This window comes from Ailuropoda melanoleuca, chromosome 13, assembly GCF_002007445.2.
Source record: "Ailuropoda melanoleuca isolate Jingjing chromosome 13, ASM200744v2, whole genome shotgun sequence".
NCBI classification, from domain to species: domain Eukaryota; kingdom Metazoa; phylum Chordata; class Mammalia; order Carnivora; family Ursidae; genus Ailuropoda; species Ailuropoda melanoleuca.
Genome location: NC_048230.1, coordinates 53,232,706 through 53,247,673, shown reverse-complemented (window position 1 = coordinate 53,247,673; position 14,968 = coordinate 53,232,706). Strand labels below are relative to the sequence as shown.

Sequence of the window (14,968 nt, the reverse complement as noted above, 5' to 3'; positions counted from 1 at the left end):
ATAATGACAGCTAACACATAGAGCACTTGCTGGGTGGCAGGCACTGAAATAGGTGCTTTATGAAATCCGATGCTTATGTCCTAGGTACTACTGTTATTCCACTTTACAGACGAGAAGACTGAGGTTCAGAGAGCGTAAGTAACTTGCTTAAGGTCACACAGCTGATGGGTGGCCAAGCCAGCAGTTTGATTCCAGAGTTCCTACCCTTAAGCACTTTTTCTTCTTAAGTTGATACATACTCTCTGCAAAGGACGACCCAGCCACTTTTGATGCACTTAATTTATAGTCTTCTACCGCAGGACAAAATAAAATAGATAAGTATATCGTCCCATTTTAAAACTGGCCTTGTGTAGGGAATATTCTGTTGCCTTGTCTACTGTACCAGTTTCTGTGGTGTTCCTAAGTGCTGGGTAATATGTAAATGCTTCATGGACAGGCTCCTTTCCTCCTCTCGGGAATTGTGTGATGGAGGTGTCTTACCCCCACAGGACAGATGAGAAAGCTGACGTTTAGAAAGTGAAATGCCTTGTCCAGATCACACAGCTGGTCCGTTGCAGAGCAGGGACTTTCTTTCTTTTTCTTTTTTTTAAGATTCTATTTATTTATTTGACAGAGAGACAGCGAGCACAAGCAGGGGGAGCGGCAGGCGGAAGAGAGGGAGAAGCAGGCTCCCTCTGAGCAGGGAGCCCCACGCGGGGCTCGATCCTAGGACCCTGGGATCATGACCGAAGCTGAAGCAGACTGAGCTTAACCGACTGAGCCATGCAGGCGCCCCACAGAGCTGGGACTTAACCTCAGTCTGTCCGACTCCAAATGCCAGCCTCTCAGTGTTCTCACCCTTTGCTTTTGTCTCATCTGCTGGAGGTTCTTGGCCTCTTCCAGTGGTGACACATACTTGGAAGGAATGGGTGCTGCTCGGAGTTGAACTGTATCCCCTGGTGCCTGTGACTTCATTTGGAAACAGGGTCTTTGCAAGTGACCACATTAAGATGAGGTCAATTAGGGTGGACACCAATCCAATGTGACTGTGTCCTTATAAAAGGGGACATGTGGGCACACAGACAGACGTGCGTAGAGAGGACAGCATCTGGAAGCCACGGAACGCCGGAGGCTCCTAGGAGCGTGGACAGAGGCAGAGAACAGACTCCCCTCGGGGTGCTCAGAAGGCGCCAGTGCTGTTGATGTGGTCATGCTGTGGTACGGAGGATTATCCGTGGTGATGAGGACCGTCCCCTAGCAGGGACTACCTGTCGCCATCACTGGGTTCCTCTTCTCTCCTACCTACCCACTTCCACAATGTCTCATGGTCTGTACCTTCATTTTTGTGTCCGTGGTTTTACTTTTTAATACAACCGAACACAATCAAAAGAAAAGACTTGTGGCCTCAGGCACTGTGAGACAACACGTTTCTGTTGTGTAAGCCACCCTGTTTGTGACACTGTCCAGGTCGCCCCAGGACACTAACACTAACGTTTTCAAAGCAAGCCTGTGGCTTCAAGCCTTGCATTTTCTTTTCACCATAAGCAAGATGCAAGATTCGCGGACCCTTCCCCAACCCCACCGAGGAGCCCCCCACCTCCTCGGTGTGACACTGACCTTCATCATAGTATGCAATGTCACGGGTCGATATGATCACCGGCATCCCGTTTTGACCACACTCACTCTCAGATGCCACCTGCAACGGAACACGGGGCATTGGTAGTCAGGGGCTTGGGGAAAATCAGAACTCAAGGAAGAACCTCAGGGCCACAAGGTGCATCACCAAATTAAACTTAATTTAAAGTCTGTGTTTCTGGAAACTACCCAGCTTCCCATCATGCCTCAGGAAACCAAGTAACCCCTTCATCTCAGTGAGCCCCACAAACACAGGCGGGATGGACCCCATCGTACAGAGGAGACACCGAACCAACAGGGGCACTCGTCTCATCAGTGGGAAACGAGGCTCTGACACGCTGATCCCTGAACCCCGTGAGGTTCACTGCATGCCACCGTCCTGCACACACAGCACCGTCCCCAGCCTGGCCCTTCGTCACACTTGTCAGACACAGGAAGTTCGCTGTTGCTCTCCTTCTGCTCCACACCCTCTCCCTCCATCCTCACTCTTGGAACCTTTTTTCCAATTTTAAGCCACTGCCCTGATTGTTTTTATTCTTGTCATTTGCTGCAGAAATTTAAAAAACTTGTTTCTCACACAGCCGGAAAAATGTTCCAAGAGAGAATGTATGTTACATAATGCTATTGTTAGTAATGAGACCGTCTAAGTTATACCACCAATAGTTGACACTAATTGGATATTGATTATGTGCTAAATACTCTGCACGTGGCATTGGATTTTGCAAATACCATCGGTAGCGTAATATGTGTGAATAAGGATGGGCACAGATAGAAAACTCCAGTCTGAATGGCAGTTCCTAAAGATGGGAAACTTCTAGGGGAACACAGAAGACTTTTCCTTTCTTTAGGTTTTTATAATGGTCTAAAGTGTTTAAAATAAGCCTGCGTTCTTGAATCTATCATTAGCCTTCCCAAGAAATCACAACAAGGAAACATCTAACCTGTGTCACCATTTGGCCCTGAGCTCAAGACCGGCATCCCTTGGGGCCATCCTGGGTGTGCCAATTTTATATCTTTGGCTCACAGAGTTTTTGTTTTCAAGTCTTTGGGAATCAGTTGCCAATATTTAAAAAGCAGGAGATAAAATTAACAGTGTTTTCCAACTGCTGATGACAAACCAGACTGGGAACATCTGGATGGTTCCTGTCGGCCAGAGCCCGCCATCTGCAAATGGATCTTTGGTCTCCTGTCCCACAAGAGTCCCCGCCCACCTTCTTCCCTCCCTTTTGTCACTGCCGAGCCACTGGGAGCCAGAGGCTCCCAGCCTAGGAGTCACTTGGGGGCTTGAGGGACTCCTGATGCCTGAACCCCCACCCAGATGTTGCGTTTCAGTTGCTGTCAGGTGGGGCCAGGCAGCGGGAGTCTGTCTGCAAAGCTTCCCAGAAGGTGTACTCAACAATCAGGCTTGATACCCACTCCACAGGCCCTGGAGTTTTTCAGCCCATTTCTTCAAATCCAGCCTTCTATCCTGAGCAGGACTTCTCTAATGATATGATCAATATTAGTCCATAGGGGGTTGTAAACCTCCTACAGGGTTTTTCATGTCCACTGGGCTCCAAGTCTTAAAGGGACTCGATTTCAGAAGCCCTGGAAGGTAGCCATGTAGGCTTTCTGCCGCTTGGTCATGAAAGATCTAAGGAGTAGTGGTGGGGTGCCCCTGGCCTCAGTCTCCTAGAGGAAGCGTTCCTACACTAGTAACTTCCCCACCTTGGTTGCATTGAAAATGCGGATGCCTGCCCTCACTCTGACGCACGGGTTCTGATTTATTTGGTCTAGGGTGCGACTCCGACCAGGTGATCCCAATGTGCAGCCGAGGCTGCGAGCTACTGACCCGATTGTGGGTTTCCCATCCTCAGCGCCACTGACACTTGGGGCCAGGTCGTTCTCTGTTGTGGGGGCTGTCCTATGCACTTCTTAGCAGCATCTCTGGTCTACCCACTAGAGCAGTAGCCCTGAGCTGTGACGGTCAAAAATGTCTCCAAACACTGCCACCTGTCCCCTAATGGGGGGCAGGCAAAATCACCCAGCTGAGAACCACCTGGCGATAGGTACCAAACTGGCCCCCTAACATGCACCTTGGAGGTCCTTAAAGACACAGGTTGCACAGACTCCCAGCCTTATAATTTTGGATTCAGTAAGTCTTCCGTGGGGCCTTAGAGCCTGCATCTTTAACCAGCTCCTGGATGGGTTCTGGAAGTTTGACTACAATTGAAGAACCCACGGGAACAGCAGCACATCATCAATAATGTCTGCGTGATGGGCACCAAAGAGGCCTCTGCTGTCACCCCCAAATCTAGCTACTAGTCATTAATGACCCAGTGACCCTAACTCCACTACCTTCTTAGCGTCTGTCTCCGATTCATTCTCTTGGTCTTCAACTATTTCTGGGACACTCATTTGGTTACCCATCGTTCCTGCAATTGAGAAAAAAAGAGAAAGAGAAATTAAAACCCAAGACAAACAAAAGTCTTATTCCTGCCTATGAAGTGAAGGGCAGAGAACTAAGTTGCTGTGGGTGTATTACCATGAGCCCAAGTTAGGTCAATTGCTAATATTTATTTTGGAGGATGAGAAAAGGTTCGGGACTCATATATTCAGCAGAATTTAAGTCAAATGCAATCCCGGTTTTCAACTGCTGGGAGGAAATAGTTATCATCGTGAAAAGCATATTCAGTATAGATAACATTTTCTTCCCTTTTAGCCAAACACAGCTATGGTATCAAGGAGATTTTAGAATGAGGATAATTAAAATAGTACTTATAATTTTAAGTATTCTCTGATCGTCAAAATTAGAGATCCCTTGTTAAAAACCCTCATAGCACTGGCTTTTTTCTTTTTCTTTTTTGGTTTGTTTTTGTTTTTCATAGCACTTAGTGCTACTTGTAATTATATATTTATTTGGCTGTGTTTTCATTCATTCACTGATTCAACAAATACATGCTGAGTACCAACTCTGTACCTTATGCTGTTCGAGGCACGAGGGCTGTGGCTGTGCGTTCTCACAGAGCTAAAGTCTGGTGGGTAGATAATAAACAAGGCAGTAAGTCCATCAGCCAGGCCATTTCTGATAGTTCAAGGCAGCGTGGTACAGTGGTTAAGAGCACAGAGCCCAAGCAAGACAACCTGGCCTTGAACCTTCTATCTGCTTCTCTTTGCTGTGTGTCCTTGTGTGAGTTAATTACGCTCTCTGTGCCTCACAGGCCTGCTACGAAGATTCAATGATTAATACTTGTTATGTGGTAAGAACAACGTGGGGGGGCGCCTGGGTGGCACAGCGGTTGAGCGTCTGCCTTCGGCTCAGGGCGTGATCCCCGCGTTATGGGATCGAGCCCCATCAGGCTCTTCTGCAATGAGCCTGCTTCTTCCTCTCCCACTCCCCCTGCTTGTGTTCCCTCTCTCGCTGGCTGTCTCTATCTCTGTCAAATAAATAAATAAATAAATAAATTAAAAAAAAAAAAAAAGAACAACGTGGGGCTCGGTATAAGGGATATCTAAGTGCTTGTTAAACCCAAACACCTAGGGTTTAACCCAATGAACAAAAGTAAATTGGTAATATAACAGGGGCCAGGCGAGGGGGGCAAGAGGCAGCAGTGTCAGGTAGGGTGGTTCTGGAAGGAAGTAACAATGGATCCAGACCGGGAGGGCAAAACAGAACTTAGCTGCTGTGTCCCTTCCCCAATACACTGTAAGCATCATAAGGCCAGGGACTGTCTTTACCTGCCATTGTATCTTCTGTTCTCACCGAGGTGTTTGCATTTATCAGGCGCCAATTATCCGTTATTGGTGGGAGGGAGGGAATAATCACTGATAACTCCCCCTCCCCCGGCAGGTGCTGAGCTAGGCATGTCCCCACATCATTACTAAGCCTCCGGAGAGCCTTGCTTTAATAATAATGATAAAAGTCAACAATTATTTAGCACTTCCCTGCGCTGTTTCCCAAGCATGCTCCCGGTGTCGGTTTATCGAACCCTGCGGCACCCCTGTGAAACGGATGTTGTCATCATCCGGTTCTAGATGTGAGGACACTGAGGCCGAATTACTTTCCAGAGGTCACCCAGGTAATGATGACAGAGGCAAGATTCAAACAGACTGCCTGCTCTCCTAACCACTGGAATGTTCTGCATATTACTACCTCCCCTTCAAGAGGAGGGCATTAGGACCCCAAAACTCACCCAGGAGAGACATCCAGGAAATGCAGAGGGAGGGTTTGACCCAGAGGATGCCTGGTCTCAGAAGTAAGGCTCTTTCAGACCTTCCAGAGACCAAGGGCCTTGAGACCTAAAAGTTTCTTTTTCACACACACAAATAATGTATGTTTGGGGAGCTGGGGGCTCATCAGTTCTGGTAGCTTTCAGAATACAAGCTAGGACTTTTGATTTCTGGTGGAAAGCAGCCCATGCATCTCCAAGGATTCCCACGGGCTTCTGACCCATGGTATGAGGTTTCATGCCCTGGTAATAGACATGCTGAGTCATCAGAAATTTCAGAGGCCAAAAAAGGGTCATAGATCGCACCACCTGCTCTCTTGGGGGAATTTGATAGATAACAGGATCCGGGGATTTTATATGTTTTCTAATCATACCTGGTAATAAAGCTGAGCACTTGCAAGCACATACAGGACACTAGTTATTTTGCAAGACTTCCTATTTATAAAATCCATGACGTGCGTACTTACAGTAGACCATCACTTCCATCTATAAACGTGGCATCATGAAGGTAATACTTAATCCTCAAGACTGGGGTGGGCTAGAAACAGCTGTGGGACAAATCTGCCCACTGCCTATTTCAGTGTGGCCAGTGCGCTAAGAACGGGCTTCACATTTATAAATGGTTGGGAAAAAAATCAGAAGAAGAATCATAGATTGTGACACATGAAGATGATATGCGCTCCAAATTTTGGTATCGATAAGTAAAATTACAGGGGGAGACAGCCACACCCATTCATTCATGTTTTGTCAACATGGGGCTGTTTTCATACAAAGGCAGAGTTGCAGAGTTGAAACAGAGACTAGATGGTCTAAAAAGCCTAAGATATTTACTATCTGGCCTTTTCCAGAATGTTTATCAACTGCTGCTGGAGATCACCCTGAGTGTTATATAAGGAGTTTGCAAATAAGGGGATTGAGGAAGCTGAGAGACCAAGTGTTGGTGGTGGACTGACCAGGATTTGAACCCACTGTGTATAAAAATAATGATGACAGCTCTAACAACCACAGTGAGGATAAAATAGTAACAACAAAAACAAAATTGGTGAGTGATTACCACGTGTTGAGGAACTATTCGAAGGGCTTTACTTAGAGTAAACTCTTTGACTCCTTGCAGCAAATCAGCAATGCAGTGGTATCATTATTCCAATTTTACAGACAAGGAAACTGAGGTTAGTAGATGCAATGCCTTGACCAAGTCCACACACAAGGATAGGCATGCAGAAGATGACATCACCACCTGAGTCCAGCTTTTTACAAAATTAAAAATGAGTCACCAATGGGTTTGCAAACTTTTTGAGCTCTTCTTATTCAGTTCGGATTCAGTCCAATTTTGGGGGCTACTTTCAAAAAATGTTTGAGATCATGAAGAATCTTTGGGCTGCAAGAAGTGTGATGTGAGCAGGCAGGAGAACTTTTCATCCCATGGAGCTGAGGCTCTGGTTTCCTGATAATTGCGCATTGGAAGTAGCCTCTTGGCAAATTCAGGGCCAAGTGGACGGAAAGAAGTACGCTGCATTCGCCTGTCTTTTGCAGGGACAACCTGGATTCAGATAATATTGCTTCCCACCAGCAGTTATAACATAGGTGCTGTGACATTGTTCCTGCTCTTCCTTCACATTTTGTAAAGAGCAGGATTTACATGGGACAAAAACAAAAGGTTCCTGCCACCTATTGGCCGTTGTCAGTATCAGCAGAAATGAACAGTCAGCCTCCAGGGCAAGGTCAGAGTGTTTTGGGGAGGTCAAAGGGAACAGTTTCACATTTAGCAATTACACCTTCTGTTGAAAGTTGCTACCAGCACGGCAAGTCCTCCCCTGCCCTAAAGATAGTACAGCTAATAAAACAATCATGATAATCACATCTGATGTGTAGGGAGAGCGGAACATGTGTCAGCCCAGTGCTGAACATTCTAGGTAGAGAGCCACGTAGCACGTAGGATAAGGACGTGAGAGATCCTGGACAAGTTACCAAGCTTTGATGGGCCTCAGTTTCCTCTTCTGTAAAATGGGGATTACAAGGGTGACTGGGTGGCTCAGTCAGTCAAGTGTCTGCCTTCGGCTCAGGTCATGATCCCAGGGTCCTGGGATGAGCCCCGCATTGCATCAGGCTCCCTGCTTAGTGTTGGGGGGGAGTCTGCTTCTCCCTCTCCTCCCTCTTATGTTCTCTCTCTCTCTCAAATAAATAAATAAAATCTTTTTAAAAAATTTTAAAAATGGGGATGACAATAGCACCCACCTTAAGTTGTGGTTGCAAGAATTAAATGAGTTACTATATGCAAGGTGCAGGGAAGAGAGCCTGGCATACGGTGGTCGCCATGCCTGTAGTAGCCATAATTATGGTTATCATTATTCTCATGCAGATTTGCAGGCAGTTTCCCCCAAAGCTCCCTGATAGTGAGAATCAGCTGAGGAATCCGGCACCACCTCTGATTTCCAACATTCTCTCACCAAAAAGTCGGGTTGGAGCCCTGGATCTGTATTTTTAGTAAACGCACGGGGGAGTCTCATAAGCAGGCCCATACGAAGAATGGGCTCTCCTGGGAGAGAAGGTGTTCGGAGGGGGCAGGACTTTCATGCTAAAACTAGGAAAGTGCCCGGGGCAAACTAGGATGAGCTGATCTCCCTATAACCCAGCTCGAGGACTCTGGGAGGCAAGGCCTCTTTTATCCCCAGTTAACAGATGGCAAAACTGAGGCTCAAGATAGTTCAGACAATAATTCCTGTCCATGATGGGGTTTTCTCCAGTGTCCAACAAATGAGAAAAATTAACCAGATCAGGAGTTTTTCATCAAGAAAGCCGTATTCATTTGAAAGAGCCTGCTTTCATTTTGAAAACAAAAACACAAAAACAAATTTGAAGGTGATGCCCTTTCTTTCATGAACCAATGGTGTTCGTTGTTTTGTTTTTAATGACCTATTCTGACATTAAACACCAACCATGCCATATGGTGGGGCGTTTTGTTTTTGAAATTGGACTCATGTTTGAGGCCTTAGCATTTTGAGAACATGAGGTCAGTCTTTGCAAGGGGTCGTTCGGATAGGAAGTCCTTTTACTTCTCTACCTCCGGCTGTGTCCTTGAGGCCACAATCAGTGGGTACGGGAGAAACCGGGGTGGGGGGTGGGGGTGGATTTAAATCCCCTGCCCAGGCCCCAGCTGGACCGGATCTCTCAGATTTTCCAGGGTGGGGCCCAGAGCACCAGTACATTTTCAAGATTTCCAGTGATCTCTGTGACAGCCAGGGCCACTGTTCTGGGTATTTTAGTTATGCCTTTATTTTATTAAGTACTTCTATGTAATGTAATATACCATAGAACATAAAATATGGCATATCTGTGTGTTCAATAAGAAATTAAAATCATAACCAGTCAAGGAATGTGGTCTGATTTAAAGTCAAGCACACTTGACGAGGAATGCCAACTGAAGGGTCATCAACGATCTTTGCGCAAAGATTTAGCGCAAGGGCTTGGCCGTACTCAGGTGAGAAAACGGTAGTCGTTGCTAATACAATTTATTTTTCTTATGACTGCTATCATCCCATTAGCTCTGTGGTCTGCTCCACGGTGAATCAGCCACCCTGGAAGTTGTCCTTGAACTCCTCCCTCCTCTTTTACACCAGTGATTGGTGTTGGCTCCTTGTAGTTGGAGGTTAACAACAAGCCCTCCTCCGGGGAACGGATTCAACCCTGAATGCAGGACAAGCTGCCCCGGAGAAAGCATTTTTGAAGCTGCCTTGTCAGCCAGGAGCTAAAGGACGGTCAAATGGAAAGGGGGAGGTTCCCGAACCCTGCGATGGTGACAGTGTTAGTCACCAAGTAAGCAGAAACACCTTTGATCAATGCCATGGAATGTAGGCAAACTGCAGGTTCTCGTCATCACCCAGTTGAGGGCCATGCCAACATAGCCATCTGGCACACCCGGCAGAGCAAGCTCTTTGCCCCCCCAACTCCAAAGTCAAGATCAAAATGAGTAAAGAGACCGGACCTGCTCTGCCTGGTCCCATGACCTGGCGTCTCCCTGCGTTCCGCAGCGCAGTGCTGGGAACAGTGGACACTCTGAGGGGCCTCCCCGTACCGTGGGACAGGCTGCCTCCTGCACAAGGGGGCATGTGAGGACTGAAATCCATCCTTCACCATGCTCCCCACGCCCTGTGTCCTAGAATGGACCGTATGGGCCCAGGGAAAGAGGTACCCTTATCAAATCGCACCCAGAGTTTCGGGAACGCTCAGTAGTTGGTGTCTTGCGGTGGGAACGCTGAGTTATGTGTGTATAAATGGTTGTGTGCCTAGAAGGCTTAGGGCTTACTACTTACTCAGTGTTGCGCCAAGCATCTTTCCACTAATAGCCTAGCAGGTAGCATTATCTGAAGGCTTCCTCTGAGCCAGGCAGGGCCAGGAGAGGCCCCCAGGTGCAGAATGCAAGGAGGCACTCCTCTCAGATTTGGGCGGGGGCAGAATCTGCACTTGGGAATGAGCGTCCCCTCCCCCACCCCTGGATTTTGCCCTCGGGTGCCTTGCTGGCTTCACCCTAGTCCTGGCCCTGGGGCCAGGAACTTTACTTGCATTGTCTCTGTTTTTCCTTACAGCACCCCATGAGTCCCCCACTACACAGATGAAGAAACTGAGGCTCAGTGACTCAGTCCCCTCACCTCTAGAACGCAAACTCCATGAAGACAGGTGCCGTGCTCGTCCTGCTCTCGTTAACGGATGTTGGTGATTAAATGCATAAAGAAGAGTAACCCCCATCCCCCCAGATCAGAAAGCTCTAAAGAGGCAGTGCTGGGGTCGAACCCGGCTCCACTGACTCAGGCTGTCACATCCTTCACTATTCCCAGTGCTGGGCAGCGGTGAGAGGAGCTGCCCACAGCGGGACAATCAGCAAATGCGTCACTCCAGCAGGACAGATGAGCCCTCCTGGAGCGGAGACGTGATGCCCCCCCCCCGCCCCGCCCCCGGGCCTGCTCCGTCCCTCCGTGCGTGCGAGCATCTGCTACCGTGGGAAACCAGCCAGCCTGGGTCCTGACAGCTGATTGCTCTCCAGAAGCCCATGCCTTCTTGGTAAAAAGACAACCAACCGTTCCTGAGTTTCAGAAATTTTGGGGAGAATCCTCCACGACCGGGGACCCAGGCTGTTTCCCTCACTCCCCCTTAAATAGAAAATGACTTCAGCACACCCCTCTCTTGGCTTATTTGGGGGCAAAGCAGGACATATTCACCCCAGGCCTGAAGCCCATGGGGTCCCAGCAGGCGGCCGCAGACAGTGGGTGAATCAGGCACTTGCCCCCGGTGCAAAATTTAAAGGGGGCGCCAGAAAACTCAAGCCACTGCTACGAAGAGTATATTTTAACACAACAGTTTAAAAAAACACAATGATTCTGTTACTGATCCTACCTTTACTTAACCTGTTATTTTGTTCATTGTGGCTGTTTTGGCATTAATTTTACTTTTTTTTTTTTTAAAGATTTATTTATTTATTTATTTGACAGAGATAGAGACAGCCAGCGAGAGAGGGAACACAAACAGGGAGAGTGGGAAAGGAAGAAGCAGGCTCATAGCCGAGGAGCCTGATGTGGGGCTCCATCCCATAACGCCTGGGATCACGCCCTGAGCCCAAGGCAGATGCTTAACCACTGCGCCACCCAGGCGCCCCTAATTTTACATTTTAAAATATTGCTTTAAAATGTGATTTATCTTGTGGCGCCTGGGTGGCTCATTTGGTTAAGAGTCCAGCTCTTGATTTTGGTTCAGGTCATGATCTCGGGGTCGTGAGATCAAGCCCTGTGTTGGGCTCCACAGTGGGTGGGCAGCCCGGTAAAGAATCACTCTCTCCCTCTCCTGCCCCTACCCACCCTTCCCACTCTCTCTCTCTTTCAAAAAAAAAAAAAAAAATATATATACATATATATATATATATAATTTATCTTGATGACTGAGTTTCTTAGTGTCTCTTAAATTCTGCACACCTGTGCATGCCTCACTTACTTCACTCAAATACCGATAGGATTGGATCTCCCCACTGTGAGATCTGGAAGGAGTTCCCCCACTGCCCCTGCCCCATTTCCCGAATTGTCAAACAGAGATGATGATGATGACAATAGAAATAAGAGCTAGCACTGAGTAAGTGCACAGGTGTCCCTATGCGTTAGGCTCAGCCCTCACAAAGTTTGCTTGGCTCTCAATATTACCATTGTGCTTATTTTACAGAAGAGGAAATGAAGCCCAGGGAGGTGACGCAACCCGCCCCGGGGCACCCACCCTCTAAGCACCTTGACGCTCCAAGGCAGGAAGGAGTTGCAGAGGGCAATGCCAACTTCTGAGTCCCGCAGCTCGATTGGAATCCAGCACCTACCTCGAAGGATGGCTTTGAATGTTAAATAAGACAATGTAAAGAGCCAGATTCCCACAAGGAGTCCTTCTCCCTGTCTCGTCCGCTGCCTTAGACCATGCCCCTTGGCACAGACTCAAAGTCAGCTTCACTTTGGGGGACTCTTATCCTGACAGTGGTCCCCAAATCACATAGCATACCCCTCCATTTGCTGATTTTTATTTCCAAGTCTTACACTTGAAGTGGCTCTCAATGGTTCTAAGCAAATTGGAGCCATTTCTGTAGCTTCGTACCTGACACGGCCTGCATGGTCACGTAATCCTTCTATAACCCATTTAGGTAAAGCTATCTTTGGATCCATTTCACAGATGGTGAAACTGAGGCTCACACACACCCAAGGCCACTCAGTGAATCAGTGGCAGAGCTGGGGTGGAACTCAATCCTCTGATGCCCAGCTTCCATGTTTCACTGCCCGTTGCAATCAACAAGCCTCATCTGGACGCCGTTACCTGTTGAGTCCCTGCGGGGAGTGTCTTCGGTCCCCTGCAGTCGCCGGGAGCTGCTTCTGCTTGGGGTGCCTTGTCTCCAGCTGGTGCTGCCCCGTGCTAGGCAGTCAACTGAGCCCGGCTCCTTGCCCTTTGCTTCCTCATCCGGAGCCGCGGGCTGAATACACAGAGCAGGGCAAACATGAGTCTGGGTGGGGCCCTCCTCTCCAATGATCGTCCTATGGAAGCAGGTTCTCTTCCTGGATGCGGGGGCTGTTCTCACCTCTCCAATCAACACCGAGCACCTGATTTCTCTCGCACTAATGCCTCCCTGGCACTCCAAGCATCCTGCCGGGCCCCTCACCCACTGCATCTGCTCAGGTTGACCTGGGTCGCTGATTCCCTTCCCCAGTAACCACGGGCCGTAGGCAGAGCAGGGAAAACACGTTCTGTAAGGTTTTGCAGTTCCGCCTGCCTTTCACCTCCATTTATTCTAGAACACCACCTCCACCACCGCCTAGCCACCTAATTGGAAGGAACTAGCATTTCACCACCGCACCACCCCCAGCCACAGAAACATCGCTCCCAAAGGGCTTTGGACACCAGAAAGCAGGTAATCGAAGGGTGGAATATTGCTCTGAAGACGGAGGATGGCATTGGAAAGGGCATTCTTCTTCTCTGCAGGCTAGAAATTAAAGACAGCCTGCTGAATTTACTTAATTTCAGCAGGGATATTTATTAAAGTGTCTCACCGGGGCACCTGGTGGCTCAGTCTGTTAAGCGACTGCCTTTGGCTCAGGTCATCACCCCAGGGTCCTGGGATCGAGCCCCACATCAGGCTCCTTAGTCAGCGGAGCCTGCTTCTCCCTCTCCCCCCGCCTGCTGCTCCCCATGCTTGTACTCTCTCTCTCTGTCAAATAAATTTTAAAAATCTTAAAAAAAAATAAAAGTGTCTCACAAGGACATATGTATAACAAGATGGGAACATCAATTACAAATAGCAAAAGAAGATAGAAAAATAAGAGTGGGTGCATCAGTGGAACCAGGATCAGAAATAAATATGCATGTGGATTTACAGGCTTGCTGTGATGGCTTCACAGATGTGGCTTTGAGCTTCCTAACAGCCAATGCAAAAAGAGAAACATGACAAGTACTATTCAGTGTTCCTGAGAAAACACGCAGGAGAAATGCGAACTACTAATTATTGTGCTTTATTCATGACGGTGCTCACCCAAGTACCCATCATGAATCCTTGCTGAGCATCAGGCCATATATAGCCCTGGGCTTAGAATGGGGAGGAACAGAGGCCCTGTCCCCACCCGCTCTGGGCTCATTGAAATTGAACACAGAGTCCTACAAATAAACAGAATTACAGAGTGTGGTCCTCATCATGAAACAAAGCCAAGGCTGCTAAGAGAGAGAAACAGGGAGAGCCAGAGAAAGCCCCTTTCAGAAGCAACATTTCAGGGACAAACATCCTATTTAAACAGATAGTGAATTCACAGTCGGACCCCCCCACAATGAAGACAGTAAACTTAATTCTAGCTCTGCGCTATNACAATGAAGACAGTAAACTCAATTCTAGCTCTGCGCTATATCTTTAAATCCGGAATGTCATACCCGATTATTAAGCATCTGCCACGCACACACACAGTGCCAACATAAGCACAGAGGCCGTCTGGCCCGGAGGCCCAAGAGCTTGGGCTCCAGGCCTGGGTTCAGATCGCGACTCTGACTGACAGGCTGTGTGATGGTGGACAGCCACTCTGCTCCCCTGTCTCTGTGGCCCCCCCCACCCTGGCTGTGAGCACCTTTGGGTTATTTTGTGCTTATCTTTGTATCCCCGACTCCTGGCACTCTGCCAAACAAGATGGCCTCCTTCCTGTCTCAGAGCAGGTGCTTGACAAGTGCTTCCTGTTTGGACCGGTTCATTCTTAGTAGCTGTGACAATATCTCCCATGTGGATGGCATTTTACTCTTTGGGGGTATGAGCAACTCAGGCCATTAAGGACCATCATCCAGGTGGGACACTTAGCTGCGTGTCTGGCATATTGTGGCCTCTCATCAATGTTAACTTAGTAGCAGTGGAGCCTGGGCTGGCTCTGTGATATACCAGAGCCAGTACAAAAGGAAAATGCGGAGTCCCTTGTTCTAAAAGTGGGGGGAAGTACTGTTCGAGGTGCTAAAATATAAAGCATTTTCCAGGGCGCCTAGGTGGCACAGTCGGTGAGGCGTCGGCCTTCGGCTCCAGTCATGATCTCAGGGATATATATATTTTCCATAGTCTCTTCTCTCTCTTAACTTCTTAGGTATTTCATTCGCCATTCAAAATTGTTCTA

The 14,968-nt window shown here is 48.1% G+C and overlaps 1 protein-coding gene across 1 annotated transcript in view; it reads right to left on the bottom strand.

Moving 5' to 3' along the window:
* The window catches only part of BCAS1 (brain enriched myelin associated protein 1), a 95,475-nt gene extending 82,549 nt beyond the window's left edge, over positions 1–12,926 (bottom strand). Inside the window, exons 1-3 of the mRNA XM_034640704.1 lie at positions 12,654–12,926; positions 3,952–4,028; positions 1,597–1,675 (exon numbers count right to left, since the gene is read on the bottom strand). Of these exons, the coding sequence (XP_034496595.1) occupies positions 1,597–1,675; positions 3,952–4,023 (151 nt within the window). The 5' untranslated portion in view covers positions 4,024–4,028; positions 12,654–12,926. The remainder of the gene's footprint in view (positions 1–1,596; positions 1,676–3,951; positions 4,029–12,653) is intronic.
* Positions 12,927–14,968: the final 2,042 nt, after the last annotated feature.